The sequence below is a fragment of the Saccoglossus kowalevskii genome, chromosome 15 (genome assembly GCF_978046115.1).
Source record: "Saccoglossus kowalevskii chromosome 15, keSacKowa6.1, whole genome shotgun sequence".
Taxonomy (NCBI): Eukaryota; Metazoa; Hemichordata; class Enteropneusta; family Harrimaniidae; genus Saccoglossus; species Saccoglossus kowalevskii.
Window position 1 is genome coordinate 24898932 of NC_140655.1, and position 20704 is coordinate 24919635.

The window sequence follows — 20704 nt, forward strand, 5'->3', positions numbered from 1 at the left end:
TTGACGTCAACTAGGTTACTCGCGCAATTACATTCTCTATACTGCCAAATAACTGTGTATAAATACATACAAGGCAATAGTTTTAGTCAAATGTCTGCCAGCAGACCAGAGAAGTTGCCAAAACCATCGCCAAACCATCTATTGAGACATAACTTACCACGTACTGACGTACTGAAGATCTGTGTAACCCTGGATGTGTGATACACATTATGTAAAATATGTGATTCAGTGACAACTATGCGTGAAATCGAAACCCATGTGGACCAGGTATTTGCTGTCGTCTGTTTTACACCATTTATTTCAGTCGTGTATTGAAAATCTATGGTTTATGGCATTTCCGTCTTTTGTATTCTTATTTTTAGACATTTATTTAACAACAAGTTACGGCAACTAACAACTGCTACATTTGATAGGCTCAAGCGTCTGTAATATGTGTAAGTAATGATTAATAAAGTATATTCTGAAATACAAACATGTCTTCAGAATGTTGTTTTACGTTTCATGGTTCATTTACTTGCGTCACTTGTCTAATTGTATTTCCTTCCGGTAGGGACATTGGCTGGAACCAAATCACAGTCATGACGGAGTATATTTTCAGCAATATGAGATACATTGTAAGTTGCATTGTTCGTTCGTATATTGCTATTTATTGTCATTCATTAAAGTAGTTGAATGTGCACTAAAGAAATATAATTCATTTTATATACAGATACAGTGACGATCATGTATTCTGCTGCATTGCCTATAAACATAATACGAATATAGAGACTAGTCTACCTACTGCAAACGTGTTTTCCTCGTGCGGGCGACTTCTTCGTAATTTACCGTTACGATTCCCCACTTGGTTAATTGGGATTACAGCTGTAACAATTAATTCGTATATTTTTATTTGGAGGGTCTGTCAGAAGAATGAAAACAAACCCCTCGAAGACGGTTGAGCCACTGTTCATTCTTATGATTACGTTCTCTGATTTTCTGATGGGAATATATTTGCTAGTAATTGCATCTTTTGATGCATTTTACGGCAGTCATCATCTACTATACGATATTACCTGGCGAAATAGTGAAACATGTATCATTATTGGTGTCAATGCCATGTTGTCTAGTCAATGTTCTCTCTACATTCTTACAATAATGACTGTTGATCGGTGTCTCGTAATTTCATTTTCATTTTCATATCAGAGAATACGAAAATTCAGCGCGAAACTGTCAATATTGATATCACTTTGCCTCATGGCATTTATATTATTACTACCTGCATTCGGCATATCATATTTTGGTGACTCTTTCTATGGTACTAACAATGTCTGCCTACCCATCCATCTTAGGCACGATCAACCGCCAGGCTGGCAATACTCAGTCACGTTTTTCACATTCACAAATTTAGTATGTGTGGTTGTAATATTTATTTGTTATGTGGTGATATTTATTTCCAAAAAGAAGGCTGAAAGTGCCGTTAGCAGTACTCGAAAAAATAGGAATAGCAAGATGTTAGCCATAATAAATGCTATTGTGTTGTGTTCCGATCGTTATTGCATCATTCGTCTCCTTACCTGGAGTGGTTATACCTGTTTATATATATCCGTGGATGGCTGCAGCTGTTCTACCGATTAATTCCATTCTGAACCCGATATTATATTCAGTGATGTCACCCGAATTCAAAATCATTGACGTCAATGCAATACTTGAAAAACGACGTACGGAAAAGCGATTAAGGAGAATTGGTAAATTTGAAACATCGAAGCTTTATTTTTGTTCACAATTGTGTTACGTATCAATTATGCTATGTGTTGGGATTTGAAACTAAAACAATGGAGATGTATTCTTCTTTTCGTGTATTTTAATATTTATATATTATATTACCCTATCTATAAGGTGCGGAATTCGCGGAAATACAGCTTACATTCATTAATACAAGTCGTATCGATCGGTACACAGTTTTCAACAAAATACGAGGATTGTGTAAGTACATGATGCATCGGTATTCACATTGGAATACATGCATTACTACAGATGTAGAGCATATAGTTCATGATAACCGTATGGCTATTGAAACGCTTAATGACGAGAATCTTTGTCATGGAAATATCACTGCAAGAAATTGTTTTATCGACAAACATGAAAATGTAAGTACATAGTTTGCATTACAGACTTTGCTGGAAAAGTTAATTCAAATTATATGTTATTACTCTGTTGTATGTTGCCCTTTTGTTTCTCTAACGTATGTCAGCTGCATCGGCACATGGATAATAATACAAATCGTGTGCCACTTTACTTAGACAGTGTTTTTAATTATTACGTCTAGCCTCTACATTATGGAGCATTTGTTCTAATTGATGACGTGTTGCCAAATATCAGCGCCACTGCTGTTGCGGAAGACGGAGAACACTGAATACATGTGTATTGACTGAATACATGTGTAAGAAAACTAAAATATCACTTTGCCCAAATATCCGAAGTGAACACCACCAACAACAGCAGCAGCACCACCAAAATTAACAACAACAATAGCAACACCACCGCCACCACCAACAACAACAACACAGTTTTACGTTGCATAGAAATGCAGATAAATTGATATTAATATATCACACTAAACACTAAACAGCCATGGACGATAAGCACCATGGTCGTGTGATAAATGAAGGCATTGTCTTAGTTCTTCAAAAATATTACAATATTGTTATTAGTGTCTAGCCTGAGCATGCGGAAGATTTTTCTGTAGAGGTAATGAGTAAGAAATTAAGTCTGATGACACATTTACACAAATCATTTTAGCTGACGCTATGGTAACTTGTCTTGTGAAGTGAATATCATGTTTCTTACACACATCATTTCGTTATGTTATATTGTATTGTGGATGTAGAACAGGATGTATTTACTCGTTTCGAAACACATGTTATCACTTCATGTTTGTCATGAGACCCACATTATTTTAGTTTCTCTTACTGATACTACTATATAAGACAATATCACATACATATGTTTTGCTTCGCTGTTACCAACTACTTAAAAAATTTAAGCGCTCGATAATAATGATTTTTGCTTTGAATCTATTCGAGGCTACATATATGGTTGTGATAAATGTATTTTAGGTAAACTATTTTGAAATCTAAAAAATAAAACTATTGTGTTTGTTCTAGTTAGTATTGATGGTTTGACGTTATTCAAATTTGTCTTAACAAACAAATTGGAATAGATTGAGCTATTACATATGTAGGAAATAAACATGAATCTTCTCTTATGTACTTGATCTTACTTTGATGGCTTTCAAAAACCTCCGCGATTCCTACGTCACTAAATTTTTCGTATATAGAGGTGACATGGAAGTATGACCTTTATTAGAACGCTAAGAATGTGGTGCTGCAACATACGACATTCTAATTAACTTGAGAAGGTGGTCGTTGCGCCATATGGGTCTCATATGAACAACGATCACGATTCTGACTATTGAGCAAAACAACGAGTACAAACTTTAACTATGTAATTCATTGGTGGTTAGAAGGTGGTGAAGCGTCAGTGGTGGTAATTAGTCCACGTCAAGTGATTTCCATTAGCAAAGCGCATTGGATGTCGCAGATGCGCGGCCCGACGACCACCGCCCTTTATGGCTCGTGGTGTTAGCGATCGTTTTTATTATATATATATACACAACCGTGTTACACTTTTGGAGATTACCTAAATAGTTGAAACTTGAACGGAGATCAGCATATGCCACGTGGGATGTGACACATTAAAAGAAACATCAATCCAAACAACATAATGACCCCTAAAGAAACAGCTCAACAAATGTAGGAGAATGTAATTTAATTTTTTTTTATATCACTTTTCATTCTCTAGATATTCAACTTTATATCAGTATTATGTAGTCAGCCATCTCAAGCAACGGATTATGGGTAAAGTATGATATCATAGGATCTGTTGTCAAAATTGAGAAAATTATTTCATCTGTAACCTGAGAAATACTGATGCGAATCAGTTCAAATTTTCGTTGTGCATATTGCTCATGTATATAATTATAGTAATGGAAATTAGAATGTTATAAATACACATGAAGTGAAGATATTGCTAAAAACGTTAAAAAAATAAAAATCGATATTTTAGTCGTGAAATATAGAATGACACTTTTTTGTCCTTTTTTTGTGGTCAACATGTAATACATCACCTATATAACCTACTCACATTGGTAAATTGTATACAATATAAGAAAATTTGAACATTTGATAGAACAACTTAAAAATGAATATTTTCAGTTCTATTTTCATGACAATTATTTTATAAACATGGATAGTACCAGTACATGTATGCTACCAATTTCTAAACTTTCAGCCAATTTGAAGTTCAACTTTTGTAGTTATAGATGAAATCATTTTCTCAATTTCTGACAACAAATTCTATGATGTCATACTTTACCCATAATCCTTTACTTGAAAATCAAGATGGCTGACTACATATTACTGATAAAAAGTTGAATATCTTGAGAATGAAAAGTGATATAAAAATCTGTAAATTGCATTCTCCTACATTTGTGGAGCTTTTTCTTTAGAGGTCATTATGTTGTTTGGATTGATGTTTCCTTTAACGATAACGAACACTTTGCAAAAGTAAAACTGACGTAATCGTTCACAACGTATGAAGACCATAGCATTAATATCAACTGCGTGACCTCAATGTGACTTTTCTGTTCAAATATTCCATCCCCTAAAGAATACAATTGCTAATTATTTCAAAGCCACATCAGTTATGATTTCAATAATTTAGTCCCCGTTTACTTATTTTGTGAAACCATCATCCACCGTTCAAAGCCAATTCCAATTCGCGAACGTCAATGATCGACCGCCGCGAATAGGTATTTTATAATATGTATGATAATATCATTTTTGCATTGCCAATTCCCCTGGGTAAAATGAACACTAGTTGATTGAACACAAATGGAACGGAACTGAAACTCAATCACGTTAGTACTAGTATTTCCATGGTTACACGATCCCTAGAGTTGACAATGACAGCAAAATGTGTTCATTCAACTGGCGTCTTTGTAGCGATTTTTCCAAAATTGCCAAACTCAGGCCGGAACTTGGCCCACATTCACTTGTAGAAGACCATTTACCGACCCCTGGGAACAATTACAAGACCGAGGGTATTTTAACACTCAAAATATTCATATCTCATATTTTTCGCGTTCATTTATTTTCGGAAGAAACAAATCGGTATACCTGAATTGAGCGTATTTTGTTAATTATCAAATGCAAAATGCAGTCAAAGTAGGGTTTAAGCTGTGGAAAAATCGGAAAGTGATTGTTCATGAAAACAAGTTAGGGTTACTTCCTTCTTTTATTACTTTGATAGAAAATTTTCTTCAACAAATTCAATTTAACTGCTTTGCCCTAAACTGTCGCTGTTCACTACATTGTCCGGTGATGATTGTACAAATAGACAGTGCATGAAAATCAGCATGTGATTGGTGCGACATTGCGTCAGATTATTGACGAGCGTGGAATAGTGTCCGTGCTATATATTGATGTGTGTACATTGTCATAGACAAATTGATCGACCCCTTTAGAACGGTAGTTTGCAAGGACGTAGGCAGGTACAACTGGTGACGTCATTGTATCTGTTACAGAATGCAGTGTGTGTAAACGTGGCAAGTTAGTCGTGATCGGGTGGATACATGGTTCTTCTTAACAACATATCAGCATAATACAATGCAACACATACCTATATACATATTCATAAACCGACAGAATTTCAGCTTTCAAGTCGCGTCTATATGGCATCTGATGTCAATAGTGAATTTGTATAAAAACTAAATCAGAATTTGTGATAGTGAAAATATTGTTATACTAGTTTGAACTTGTTGTTTGATATTATGGTGTAAATAATTTTCGTCATTAATCAAATAATAACGGAGTTCTAAAATATCGACCCACCCATGCAAGTTGCGACAGATGGCCCCTGCCTTAAAATAGGAATAACCGTCACATGATTATACTTGGCTAATTTTACGTGTCGATCAGTTGTTTCGTGCTGTCGCCGAACCAAGAGAAGTTGGTCTTTGAAAGGCAACATGGCAGTCAAACTTGTACTAATCCCATTGTTTATTGCCTTCGTTTTTGGCGTAGTCAATAATTCACCGCGTGCGATACGCTCTGATGGTGAGTGATTTCTTGTTTTCCTTATGATTCAGTTTATACTATATATCAAACGTAGGGATGGCAATTAATGTATAAGTTCTTGTAAAATGTTTCCAAGCGAAAGTTACTCAGGTCCCTACCATTGATACCTCCTAAAACAGAGGTTGTCTAGTCGAACATCGCCCGTTTGTGTATGTGTTGTTGTTGATGTTTTCCGAGACTTTACTTAATTTGTATTAATGTAATCGTAGAATTTTCTTCAGTGTGTTACCTGTTACATATGCCAGATGACTAGTCGCACATAGGGCCTCCTTCGAACGTATCCATTCTGTCATATCAGTTGCTGCAGTCCTGGTTATCTTCTATTTGAAAAGTATTGAGTTTCTTTCGTCTCATTTTGTCATCTTCGATGCAGCATTGGATTCATGTAACAACACTGATAATTTCTGTAACTTCAGTTTTGTTGCTTACTTAATTCTGTTACTGTTCTATATAAGTTGGGCTGCCTTAATTAATACATTTCTCTTCTTTGAAACTCTATGAATCCTATTCCTCTTCCTGATTTTGTTAAAGTTGTACCCAGGTATATAACAACTTTGCCACCGATGTAATTGAATCCTAACTGTATTTGTATTTCTCTTCTGGAAATTCACTCGTTAACATATGTAGATGATCTGTCAGTTTTTGTTTGATATGTTGTTTTGTGGATGTTATGATCACCAAATCATTTGTGAAATCCAAGCTATCAAATTTTTATGCAGCCTTGTTTCATCCCTATTTTTATGTTAAATCATTGCAATGTTTCCCTTGATGTAACTGTACATTCGTATGAGTAATGGGGGGGGGGTCTTATCGCTTAGGTCAGACTTTTTTATTCATTGTTTCTCGAGTTTTTATAAGGCAATTTTTTTGAGGAGGGCGGAAAAATGTAAAATTATTTTTTTTTTCCATTAGATTTGTGTGATTCTCAAAGAATTGTAAGTGAGATCATTGATCGGAGAGAAGAAATGAAATAAAGTTTTTTTTTAGCAATTTTTTATACTTACAAGTCGGCGGGCGCGAGAAATTATGCTGAAATAAAATTTTATTTTTATTTCATTTTCGGCTCCTGTTCATTCGGTGGGTTCGCGAAACAAGGGATAATGAAAGTCTGGCCTTAGTCGATCAAACACCCCTACAACATAACTGATCTTTAAGAAAAAGGAAGCCTTCTATTTTAATGAGTGTAGATTGCTCACACTAGTTATATTTTCGAGGCATGCTTAAATTAATCTAAACATTATTTATTGTCAGTGGACGGTACATGACAAATTTGCACAAAGATATGACAAAATTATTCAATGCCACAACATTTATAAATGCACCTGAGGCTATTCTGTTTTTTTTTTAGTTGGTCCAAATCGAACGATCAAATGCATATTCATGAGGCGATAATTTCAATATTCATGCACGCGCGCTGCTCAATTCGTAGAAACAGTACATTATACAATATGTTAACTTCATCAGAGGTGGATATACAGCTTTTGCGACCCAAAGATCTCATTGCTAATCGATACAAATTCGAGGTTGACGATAAACTCTGAAGATGATTGAAACTGTATGTCCACAAATCAAATTGTCGTTGTAGTATGTTTGTTGCATAATACCAGTTGTAGGTACTTTCATGTGTTATACAACGTGTACGTATAACCAGGTCACGGCATAAAACCGCGGATATCCTACAACACCCATTGGCCAAACAACACAGACGAGGTAATGTTATTTGTATAATCCGTGTTATGTGTACGCAGCATTATCGACCATTGCAGATCACGCTATTCAAACCACCTTCGAATAGTTATTCAAAATAAATATTTTTTCTTTGCACAGCTCGCGGTGTTTATTTTAATGACGGTTCAATGTGTGCCATCAGGTGTGTGTTGAATGCATCATTTGTTGGTCCCTCGATCAAAAACAGATATACAGCTCTAACAATCTGACGTGCAACTAATCGATTCCATTTACCAGGGTCAATACATAGATTGTTCGTATTGTTTCAATAAAGGCCAGCTGGAGACATGGTTTATTATATATAATGATCGAGCATACAACTGCCAGTCAAAACAGTTCCACAATCAACAAACTCCTTTAAAACATAATTGTAATGATCACAATTCCTATTTAGTGGTCCATATGACTGAAGCTTTATTTTACTCACTGATAGAATAACATGACACCCTTTTCCATAGTGCCATACAACAGAGGTGTCAGTTGATAGACTGAAGAACTGAATTATGGGATTGTATTATTATATAAACAATAACTCACTCCAATCCATCTCAAACCTTTGGAATGTGTTTGATCTGTATTTGCTAGTTTATATAACAGAGTAGTTGTTAATATTCGAGCCGTTTGATTCCTTCCTACGCATTTGAATAAACTTGAAATCTGATTTTTTACGAAGTATATGTGTCTATAAATGAACTCAATGGTCACTGCTGGTGAGAATTGCACTAATTTAAGGCATCGTGACAATAACAATGGAACGAAACTCCCAGAATCCACAAAGAAGTTGCCACACAAGCTGTCGATCATGCCTAGAGTTATGTTTAAAAAAACATACGTAATCAGTGTCGTTAACCTTGTGTGTGAGCAACAGGCATACATGGCTTTGTGTTCTTGTAGTAAATAGTCTGACAAATATACACTTTAGAAATGGTAAATATACACTATGAAACCCCTTTCTTCTGTCTATACAATGTAATGATTATTAGTTTCGCAATAGAAACTACTAGAAAACTAGTTGTTGGTTTATTTGTCAGCGACGCCCTTTTCTTTTTCTCGCATTCACGGTTGCCAAACAAATAGCTATTCCGTTGCTTTCTAGAAATATACAAGACAAAATGCGATACCTAAGTGAGCATGTCGAGTAGTTTCAAAATAGTCCTTTCCATGCATCTTTATAAGCGAATGCATACCAATTAAATGAAAAAAAAAATAGTTTCTCGCTCTTATCGAGATTGCAGCTGCAATTTTTTGTGTAGAAGTCCTGTTGTCTGGGCTACAACAAATCCAAAACTATTACCTCCGATTGCCACACATCGATGGCCAGTTCTACGTCGAGACATTATGTAATGTAGGGCTGTGTAACCAAGAGTGTTGCCATAGGAACTTAATTTGTAATTATATGTACCTTATCTTAAATAAATAGGGAAATAATATCCAAATGATTATCAGAACCAATTATTTTCAATGTCGGACATTATTTGTCGAACAAATTTGAACTCGCAGCAGACATTTTTTTAAATTAATTACGCAAAATTATCACACTAAATATAGCTGCATTTAAGCCACATCCGTGCCGAATACATGTCACCTGATGGAGAATGCGAATAAACACTGTATCGTTATTGGGGTGAACATCAAGTTGGGTTTGAGTGGCCAATTTTCAATGTATCAGCAAATCCTTTCTGGTTACTTCCTCACTACATTGTGTAGTTATAAATCACGATGTAACGATCAACAACTTTCTGAATATACTGAATATAACCGGTGGTAGTCTTTTTGCACTACTTGACAACTGTAAGTCGGAGAAAAGTGTCTTTTCCACAAATCGGGACGCAAATGTAATCCTATATATTATATTTCGTATTTTTGAACTCATGTTACAAAGTAAATGACCTCACCAATATTGTATCTCAGTAAACAATGTGTACACTGCCATGGATTCGTTTGATTTGCTTGGATTTTAGTTCATATTAGTTCAAAAGCTTCCCCTCATCTGCATGACTGTATTTTTTTAGTCTTATGTTAGCAGAAAATCGGGTCTCGGATAAACTGCGTTTTTTCCGACTTTTTCTACTGTATACAGCATAGTCGACAATGGTGTTTTGGTACGAAGTTGTTTAATTGTACGATTTGTTCGATTGCAAATATTTGCTGCTATATTTATTTTTGTTCGCTTATGTGCATATAGTGTGAAACTGGGCTGGTTATGCCTATTTATTCACCAGTACTATATTCAAAATGGCGGCACATATCAAACTCCGCATGCGCACTACAGAAACGCCCGTGAATAAATTTTATGGCGCTATGGTAATGGTTGTTTTTCTTCTTTTTTTAATGGCATCAATATTGTTCGAACTATGACACTAAGCATTACGAACTATCTCTAATCCGCAATTCTAGATGATTCGTCATGTCTGACAAACGAGGAATATTACGAAGGTCATTGTTACCTGATTATGGACGATCGTCAAAATTGGGACCAGTCGAAACAGACGTGTAACCTTAATGGCTACGGATCTCAACTGGTCAGTATCACTCATTTCGATGAACTCCAATTTCTCCGTACACGGATCTTGGAAGATTACAACGGAAATGATTACTGGGTTGGTGCCACATTGTCTGACAATGGTTGGGAATGGTTGTCGGGACAACCCTGGTTGAACAGCATGTGGGCAGCAGATGGAGAAGATGAGGGCGCTCCATGCGCTCGTTTACGAGAAACCGACGAGTATTTTCTCAATGACAGGGTATGCTCAGTTAAAGCTGGATATATCTGCAAAAGAGGTAATTTGTGCATATATATTAACGCTATGATTTAGCTGAACTCCATTTATAGCGGGTGTCCCAGAAGACACCAGAATAATGATTATCACCTTCAAACTTAATTTTGAGGTTTGAGTAAGATAATATAATTACGAGCCACCGTATACATTTAGATGCATGTGAACTCAATGGCGAGTTTCCAGCTTACTTTGTTTGATAGGTCGTTGAGAAAATGTATAATAATAACGAAACAACCTATAAACCACTAAAACATAATGACTATAATTTAAGAGCTCTATCATAAATAAAGTATATTAAACACAGTGGTCAAAGTTAACACTTCGTGGTTTGCATATTTGCATGTATTTTCAACAATTGATAAATCACACAGGTCAGACATGAATAATGTTTAGAAGATCTTCAGATTGCTTACTTTTTTCTGGACATCATTTCATGATTAATCAATGCATTCACAATTAATATTAACTTTTAGTTGCTGAAAGCATAGCACTCGATGAACAACAACTTGTTTGTGCCGGGAACGAGGACAATTACGACACTTTCTGTTACAAAGTAATCGATGACCAGCTACACGTAAAGGACTTCGAGGGCGCTAGACAAGAATGTCTCGCGGATGGGTATTATCTGTCAAGCATATCAACAAGCGAAGAACACGATTTTCTGAAGACACTTCTGTCGAGTAAATACAGTAGTAGACAGTTTTGGGTTGGTGCTAAGTATCAAAGCAATGCATGGGTATGGCTAGGAGGAGATGACTGGAACGATGTAGTATGGGCAGCGAACGGCGAGACGGACGGGGCTGACTGTGCACTTATAAACCGGGATGACGGGTACGCCCTCACCGGCACATCATGTAATGAGAAACACGGATATGTGTGCAAAAGAGGTAAGATCACTAGTAATGTATTATCGAACTTTATCTGAGACTGCTCATTGCACGTTATGCACACCAATACCATATGTGATAAAAATAAACTTAAATTTCTATAAATCGTGACGTCATATTTGCTTATATTTTCATAAATATACGGTGTAGCAAAAATCTTGGATTCATTCACTTTACCCAGCGTTAAATTACTTTGATTTGTTGCAGTTGCCGACACTCTGCCAATCGTAGAAGCCGGCAACTGTGACGTCATGATGCAGAAGGACACGTGTTACATTGTATCAAATCATCGCGCTACATGGGACGACGCACGTGACTACTGTGCTGCAATGGGCGGCAACCTTGCAAAACTAGAGAAGAAAAATGTTCGGTCCAAATTAGACGAGATTGCGAGTGAAAAGTGTGTAGCATCCTTCATATTGCAATTATCAAAACAAGTTTGCATCTGTTGTCGGGTGACATCTGCATCAGACATTATCTTATATTTGTTTGCCTACATTTGTTTCTATGATGTTTAAAGCGGGGTTGTCGTCATCTGCGCATGCGCGAGCGTTGTTATCGTCGCTTAGTTCTCCGCTTTAAAACAGAATCGATTTGTCGTCTGCGCTTCTAGACACTATCAAATGCATCGTATATAAAGGTCAACATGAAAATACGTCGTCAAATCCGCCATGTTTGTTGATTCTCGCCAGTTGAAAAGACTAAGATTAGCTATCAAACTATCCGTCCTACCCGTAAGAACGAATTGACTGGTAAATACTCTAATTTTGATCTTGACTTCTGTAAACAACTTATCCGCTGGTTGCTAACGAAATCCAGTTTACCATTCCTCTAAGTCGCGCACTCTGACGACGGAGCGCTTCTGAGACGTCAAAATGACGTTTATGTTTGAAAGCAATGTCGCTGAAATGAAAAAGTGTTTCTGTATGTGTATTAGGCGTGTTGTGTTTTGTTTTGTTTTTGTGTTTTTTTGTTTTTTTTTATAAATAATGAATAACCTGGAAAAGCTGCGTTTGTTACACTCACTCTATTTACAGGAATTTTGACATTTGGATTGGGTTGCATGACCTGGAGGTCGATGGAAGTCCATACTGGACTTGCGGGGATCAGTTGAAATCTACTAACAGTGAGAAAAAACTACCCTGGGCCTTCGACAATGATAACACCGGAGACAACGACTGCGTCCGACTAGTGCCAACCTCAGAAGGGGAATACGAATGGCAATATGCAAATTGCGATACAAAATACCATTATATGTGTGTTATAGAAGGGGTGGGTGAGTATAATGTCGATTTACTCGTGTATATTTGAGGAATAACAAAACAATGTTATTCATTGATAACTTTTTTATAGTTAGAACCATCTAGTAACATAAATATTTATTTAGTTGCGTATATACACCAACCACAGATTCAAATAACACTGACGCTGCCGAACACCTTTAGCGGATTGAGTTATAGAGCGTCGGATGGACCCCCCTGTAACTCAAATATATAACAAGTTATTCGTTGTTTGAGTTAGTAAAAGCCGTATTTAGTATTCAATAAACACTCAGATGATAAAAGCTCTACAAATGCATGCTGATGCAATTTACATGATCTTTTCTACGTCACTTTTCGTTATATGAATATTCAACATTTTTTTATTAGTATACTAGTATGCCGTCCACTATTTTTGATTCTCCAGCAAAGAGACAAATTTGACCACTGCAAATAATGCCAGCTTACGAGGTTTACCTGGATTGGCATTGCTTCGGTTCCAGAACCCTTTGTGTTTTAATGAGTTTAACTTGGTACACATTGTGTTAAAGTTTCATTCTAAATGCATGATCTGCAGAAAACCTCTCACTTATCCCTGTAAGCGCCATATACGGGTTTTAAATGTTGTGGGCACTCCAATGCAACAGAAGCCTGAAATGTTCTGAAATGAAATAAGGTGGTCTTGATAATAACAACAATGAAAGATTTGTTTGATTTGTGATTAAACACAACAACTTTAAATACTGGCTATCATCAGTGCTCAAAAGTTTTCTTCATCTAATACTAATACAACTTTTGTAGTCTATTTGACATTTGATTTGAAATTGTAATTGAGTTTAACAACGTTATATCCTTCCGATCCGGATTAAGGTGTTTGTGTCAATGCGCTATTACACGTGGTTAATGCACTATTTCAGATGACAAAACTGCACGTGCCAGCCTTGATGAGAAGCAGAATCGACTGAAAGCAGATAGACACGTACATATGCAAGAACCGAACGCATTGCTGGAAGAAGTCAATTCTGGTGTAGGTATGTGGTCTTACAGTTAAACTTAATTTTTTGTCAGAAATCTCAGAACCGAATCATAGAGAGATTTGTATTTGATATGGAGCGGTGAGCAATACGCTAAATGAACCAAAGCAATGCTAATTTGGTTAGGTAAAATAGCCCCCAAAATGTAACACATTCTGTTACGTTCAGGGAAACATATTCAAGATAAATGGGAATGACTGTTTTAAAGTACAGCATAGTACAATATTATTGCCTTTCGTCCTAGGGGAAATTGAAAAAAAAAGTGTGGTTTTATTTTATTTTTTATTCAATACCACAACAGCAAAATATATGTCAAATATTGAACATTTATTAAATAATGGTTGTGCTAAAAGCTGACTTGAATCTACAAAACATCGTCTGAATCAGAAAATAATTTCTAACTGTGCACTGGTAGGCGTTGCTTCTCGACAATCTTCCAGCACTTGCTGGGTTTAAATTTCTTTCAAGCCGGAGAAGAAATGGAAGTCAATTACGATTAACATAAAGAAGAAGCGATGTATTGTAGCTCTTCAAATTAAATTCTTGTTTATTTATTTATTTTCATTGCAGAGAATGAACTGCTGGTTGAAATTGACATAATGCTGTTACCAGAGGAGATGGAGCGTCTCTTGAGTGGCTTATCACCGGTTTCTCCGAGAGGGCGTGGTAAAAAGCGAGGTCAATTTGTAGACAACAACGGCAATCAAAAGTATGTCATACCACAGTATGTCGCATTACGTCACGTTACGCCACGTTGTGCCACGTCCCGTCACATCATATTAGGTCACGCGACGTCTTAAACATCGCTACATGTCTTGCAATGTGACGTCACACCACGTTGTGTCTATAACGCTATTAATTAATCACTCGTATGGTTATATAGCTGTATACAGTAATAATTACAACTCCTAAACGTTTTTAGGAAGTAATGTTCAGTGGACCTCTTTGTGGTATAAATATGCATTTTACGGCGGGCCATAACTAAATATGTTTCAATATTATACGATTGTCTGGGGTGTTATACGACTGTTCTTGTGATATTGTACGAATGCCGGGCGTGTAGTTTTGGGTTGAAATCCGTGCACATTAATCAGTTAATTTGTTTAATAGTCAGCAAATTTGAGATTTCACTAACGTCTGGCGAACAGATTTAAAAATTTAAATTTGGCATATAAAAAATGTATGTGTTCTAGGATGAACCACAAACCACAGATGTTGCTAGTATTTTACATTCACATGCATCTCATACAAGGTGGACCAGAATCCAAATTTTTCTATACAATATTTTTTATACTCACGGTGTACATAAAGTCACCTCCAATGATCAATTAAGTGGGAGAAGTTGAAGTGGGAGACCAGTTTAAACAGGCATGCTCGGTGTTTAGCAGAATCATGCATGTTTATTCTCATAAACTACACTAGAAACTAAAATATTTTTAATGGGATATAAACACTATTAATAGAAGTTATGTGGGCCATTTTCTTGTACTGTGTCGTGTGTGTTTGTCTAATTGTATTTCCTGGGTTTAGTTGTTGATACTAAGGATCACAAAGCTATTTAGACCATCAGGCTGCTTCAATATTTTGGTGATACCAAATTTGTTTGTTTTTTTCATACAATTAATTATCTACCAAATTACATTTTGGACTTCTGCCCACATTGCTTGAATATTCTTAGCAATATGCATCTCTAAGCGTGGAGTTATATGTTCATCACGGTACATGGTACATAATATTTATTATTTAGTGGGCCAAGCCCTTTGAGGGCTGAAGCCCATTTTGTTATCGCTGGGATTTTTCTTCTTCCCGACGCTGTTTTTTTTTTTTTTTTGTCTGCTCGTTTGAGAAAATGGCTGAACAGAACTTGCTGCGCTGATTGGTGGTGATGTGAACTTGTGCACTGAACTTTCTAAATTTGTATTTGTTAACTTCCATGGCCGCTATCGAGGGTCAAAATTCGACCACAGGGGGAGGGGTAATCACTCTTTTCTAAGGGCCTAGGGCTTTCAAATTCTTTACTGTATATAGTACTGCCTAAGTGCAATAAATGTCGACAATATAAACTATAGCGATCACGTGACTTATTCTGTTGGGTCTATTTTTAAAAAGATGCTGACTCAGCATTTTTTGTTCATTAAAATCTCTTCTCCTCCTGAACAACATTGTCGTTCGCAATGAAACTTAGTATATAGCTTCTTCTAATATATATCTAATTAGTATGGCAAACAAAATTTGATTGGTCAATTGATTTGGTCGCCATCTTGGATTTACTGAAAACCGAAATCGGCCATTTTGACCACATTGTGGCGGTCTAGAAGTCCCGATTTTTGTTGTGTTGCACCTGTATCCCATGTTATCAGTCACATGGTTATGCTGATGTTGAATATAACGAACTATTTAACATGTTACACTTCATTATGCAGGGATATTGGTATCAACACGCCATTTCAATGAGTATCTGCAGATAACTTTTCCGACAATTCTGCTTGGACCCCGTCAACAGCTTTAATTTATATTGTTTCAGGTTTCCCTTAATATATATGTAATGTTAAATACGAATCTATCATTATGTCACTACGTTCAGCATGCTCACCTACATACGGATTACTTTAGAGTAGACCGAAGATTTGTTCTCTGTTCAGAACATTCTACAGAAAATAAATTTGATCACGTCCTTATGAGTCAATACAGACCTTCTCAGTGCCAGTTCAAACATTTACGCAAAACTGAAAGCCAGTGAAAATTGTACATCATTATGAATACCACAAACGGCCGTATGTTTACTATTCCGAATACTACAGATGACAGTCTAGGCTTCAACCTCTTTAAATAAGGTGTGACTAGATTTTTTTATTACTCTATATATGTCTATGATCCCCCAAAGGCCGGATGAGTTACACGGGGCAGGATCCGAAAAGTGTAGTACTACTAGAGACAAATGAGTTAAATGTGAACCGAGAATTTGGTAAACATAGTTAACTAACAGTGTGAAAAATAAAAATAAAAACCCCATTCGTATACGCGAAGATAAGTTGAAAATGGATAGCGAGTGATAAGACTGTATTAATTCAATTGTGTACATTAATTAATTAATATACACCGATCCTACCTTAAATTAAGATATCGACAATTATATAACACCTCCGACAATCGTAGAATATCGCGGAACCAATAGTATAACATCGCCGACAATCGTATAATTTTGCCAAATTTGCAGTTACGGGCCACCGTCTTTTTTTGCCAGTAAACAGATGGTTATATAATGTAGGTAGCTCGATACCCTCAATTATAATTTCATCAATTGTTGTTTGTCTACACAAATCTATAGTATTCTCGGAACATGCAAAAATTTGAGTACAAAAACGTTTAGTATAAACACAATCACTCTTGTTCGAACTGACATTTGGATGTTATTTCTGTACAGATCGCGACGAAGACGCAACGCCTTAGCATGGGACACGTATTACTGGCCAGACGGTGTCGTTTACTACGACTTCAGTACGTCAGCACCACTAGGTACGTAAGCGAACACATGAAATGATTACAGTGTAGTTCTAATGGTATAATTATCTAACACTAGAGTAGATATCTAGGGATATTTTAGATTTGAAAACACTCGAATGAAAAGACCGCCCCAACTAATCATACCAGTCAGAAATATTCATACTAGTGAAATCAACACAATTTCTGAATTTTGGTAACATGTGTTAGCTTTATTTTGGAGAATTTCACATACAGCCAATAGGGTGGATCCATACAAACTTGAAGGTTTCAATGCCCGGATCTGTTTCTGATTTGTTTGCTTTTTTTTAAAAACGTATGGCTTTCGATTTTTACTTGAAAAATAATTATATCACTTATAGGATCACGTGATTTTTGAGCGTTTGTATCTAGCCATTCAGAGCGTAGTGGCACATTGTTTATGTGTGAAAATTCTATTTACATGTTACGCTTTCAGCCTCAGAAGACGAGGATCAGGTAATGTCGGCAATAGCTTACATCGAAAATCGGACGTGCATACGATTTACCCGGCGTACTGATCAACAAAATTATATCAATATATTCAGCGGAGATGGGTGAGTACTTTGTTATAGACGTGTCATTTCGTCGTGACCGCGTGAATTGGAATATACTAGGTGGAAATACATTTTCCCCGTGTGTGTATAGGTTGTTATGTCCAGGAAAGCACTCACAGCGGGAACATTCTACAAAGATTTAATCACAAATCAATGTTCGGAGACATTACACCTCACTCGTCTCAGTATCTTTCTCACACATCGCTGTCTCTGTATCTTTCTCACTATATGTTATGCTATTTTGCTTACACAGTTTCTTCACTTATATTTAAAAAAATACCCTTCTTTTTTCATATTTACCACAAGATGGTGACGTTCAACTTGGTAAAATCAACATAGATAAACCATCATGGTGTAAATACGATGAACCCCGGAAGGCTTTGCAACTGACTATTATATATTCTCTATACATACGAGTAAAATCGTAGACAGCATTGGTCAGAATAAAATTCTTCTGTCTACTAGTCGTAACGTCGTTCATTTTAGTCGAGGGCCGTGCTGGAAAGCACATAACGTCCGACTAGTGATTCTCCGGAGGGAAATATGCACATTTGATACACATCCCACATAGGGGTAATAACGAGGGCTCGTGTATTACAACAAATATTTCTGAATAACCACTTTTTTCCAGATGCTGGTCGTATTTAGGACATACAGGTTCGAAGCAGGACTTGTCACTGGACGTTAGATGTGTACAGCTTGGAGTGATTTTACATGAGATGTTCCACGCACTAGGTTTCTGGCATGAACATTCCCGGTATGACAGAGATGATTTTGTTTCTGTAAATTGGGACAATATTAAACCCGGTAAGATCAATATACGTTGATGGCAGACTTAATTAATCGACACTCATCCGAAAGCTTAATTCCGATGAATAACAGTCATTAATAGCATTATAATATTGGTCACATATTTATTTGCTTTGATTTTCAAAACACCTAAAAGTCTTGGGGTCTAGTTGAGAGCTAGTTGTGGTTCCTTAGCTCTTTTTGTGTCGGTCTTCAGTCTTTGTGTTGATATATGAATCATTTACGATATTTAGGTATTTTCAAAATTGATTCATGGTGCTTCGCATACGTGGTATTGCAAATAAAAGTTGAAAAAGGCAGAATATGTTCTCGCCATCGAACTCGTCGGGCAATCGATAATTTGCTTATTAAGATCTCACTAAAGCAGAAACTTGACAAACACCACTAGTTTGATGTTCTTTTATTCGGGATATATCGCTTCTTACCATACGTGCACGTAACTCCGGCGACAGCTATTTTTGTCCGGTCGAACGAGGACAATAAGTCGTCACTTGAAAAGGTATTCCCGATGGACTTGTTGGATACGTAAAGCGAACATGACGTCTGCTTCAGATGCATGTGTATACTGCCCAAAGTCTTGTAAGAGAAATGAACAAATAGATAAAATGAATACATTCCATGCAAGATGCAGGGAAAATAGACAACAGCAAATACTAAGAGGTTCATACAAACTACTACGGTAATAGTAGCAAACGGTCATTTTCAGGCATTTCAGCTGTTGAACATTCTGATGGAGTTACTAATACAGTGACGCCATTTAGCCAAGTAATTGTGTTCTTGTTCGACCTCAGGAAAAAAGATGTCATTGGCGTTACGTACGGAATAGTCAATTAAAAAATCTAATATAACTATTTCGAAGAACCTGTCGATTTTTTATTTGTTAAAATTCAGTCTCGTTGATAGATCAGTATTGCACTAGCTTACACCAAGTTTAGTATTCGGTAAAACAATAATCCTGTTTTTCACTGCCTAGATATGATCAGCAATTTTGATAAATACGATCTTGATTGGATGAACATACAAGGCCTGGAGTACGATTATTCATCTATCTTACACTATAACCAGTATGCCTTCGCTGTGGACCGATCGATACCAACAATGACACCCACTAATCCACCAACAGCGTACATCGGTCAGAGAGATGGTTTCAGCCCGCAAGATTTGTTAGAAATCAATAGCCTATACAACTGTCCTAGTAAGTGTATCGTGTTAATGGCAGTAACTCACTCATTGTTTTCTTGATTATTGGTGATTATCGGATTACAAAATAGAATTCCCTATATGTCACGCCCTCTGAGGTCAATGCGATTCTGTGACGTCAAAATGATATAAATAATAATTGTATTAGTAATTCTTCACTTAGGATGTAGTGCATCTTTGAAAAACGAGTTGACGGACTAATATATATCATAATATCGACGCTGTAAACGACCTTCATTTTCTTTCCTAGTCGCATATACCTCTTTCATCAAGAGAGGATGAGACGACGTCGACTAGAGCGGTTTAAAGGGGGGAGTCAAGCCAAACAACACAATGACCCCCAAGAAAAAGCTCCACAAATGTAGGAGAATGCAATTTACAGTTTTTTTATATCACTTTTCATTCTCTAGATGTTCAACATTTCATCGGTATTATGTAGTCAGCCATCTTGATTCTCAAGCAAAGGATTATGGGTAAAGTATGACATCATAGAGTCTGTTGTCAGAAATTGAGAAAATGATTTCATCTATAACATGGGTAATACTGATGCGAATTAGTTCAATTTTTTGTTGTGCATGTTACTCTTGTATGTTATTATAGTAATGAAAATTAGAATGTTACAAATACACATCAAGTGAAGATATTGCTAAAAACGTTAAAAAAATAAAAATCGTTATTTTCATTGTGAAATATAGAATAACACTTTTTTGTCCACTTTTTATGGTCAACAGGTAATATATCACCTATATAACCT

General features: G+C 36.3%; 1 protein-coding gene across 1 annotated transcript in view; it reads left to right on the forward strand.

Annotated features, from left to right (window-relative positions):
* The first annotated feature begins 5993 nt into the window (after positions 1–5993).
* Positions 5994–20704, forward strand: part of LOC144356754 (uncharacterized) — a 28763-nt gene continuing 14052 nt past the window's right edge. The window contains exons 1-11 of the mRNA XM_085490609.1: positions 5994–6155; positions 10302–10685; positions 11158–11571; positions 11779–11971; positions 12609–12847; positions 13748–13861; positions 14435–14573; positions 17289–17380; positions 17823–17940; positions 18572–18747; positions 19724–19945. Of these exons, the coding sequence (XP_085346735.1) occupies positions 6068–6155; positions 10302–10685; positions 11158–11571; positions 11779–11971; positions 12609–12847; positions 13748–13861; positions 14435–14573; positions 17289–17380; positions 17823–17940; positions 18572–18747; positions 19724–19945 (2179 nt within the window). The 5' untranslated portion in view covers positions 5994–6067. The remainder of the gene's footprint in view (positions 6156–10301; positions 10686–11157; positions 11572–11778; positions 11972–12608; positions 12848–13747; positions 13862–14434; positions 14574–17288; positions 17381–17822; positions 17941–18571; positions 18748–19723; positions 19946–20704) is intronic.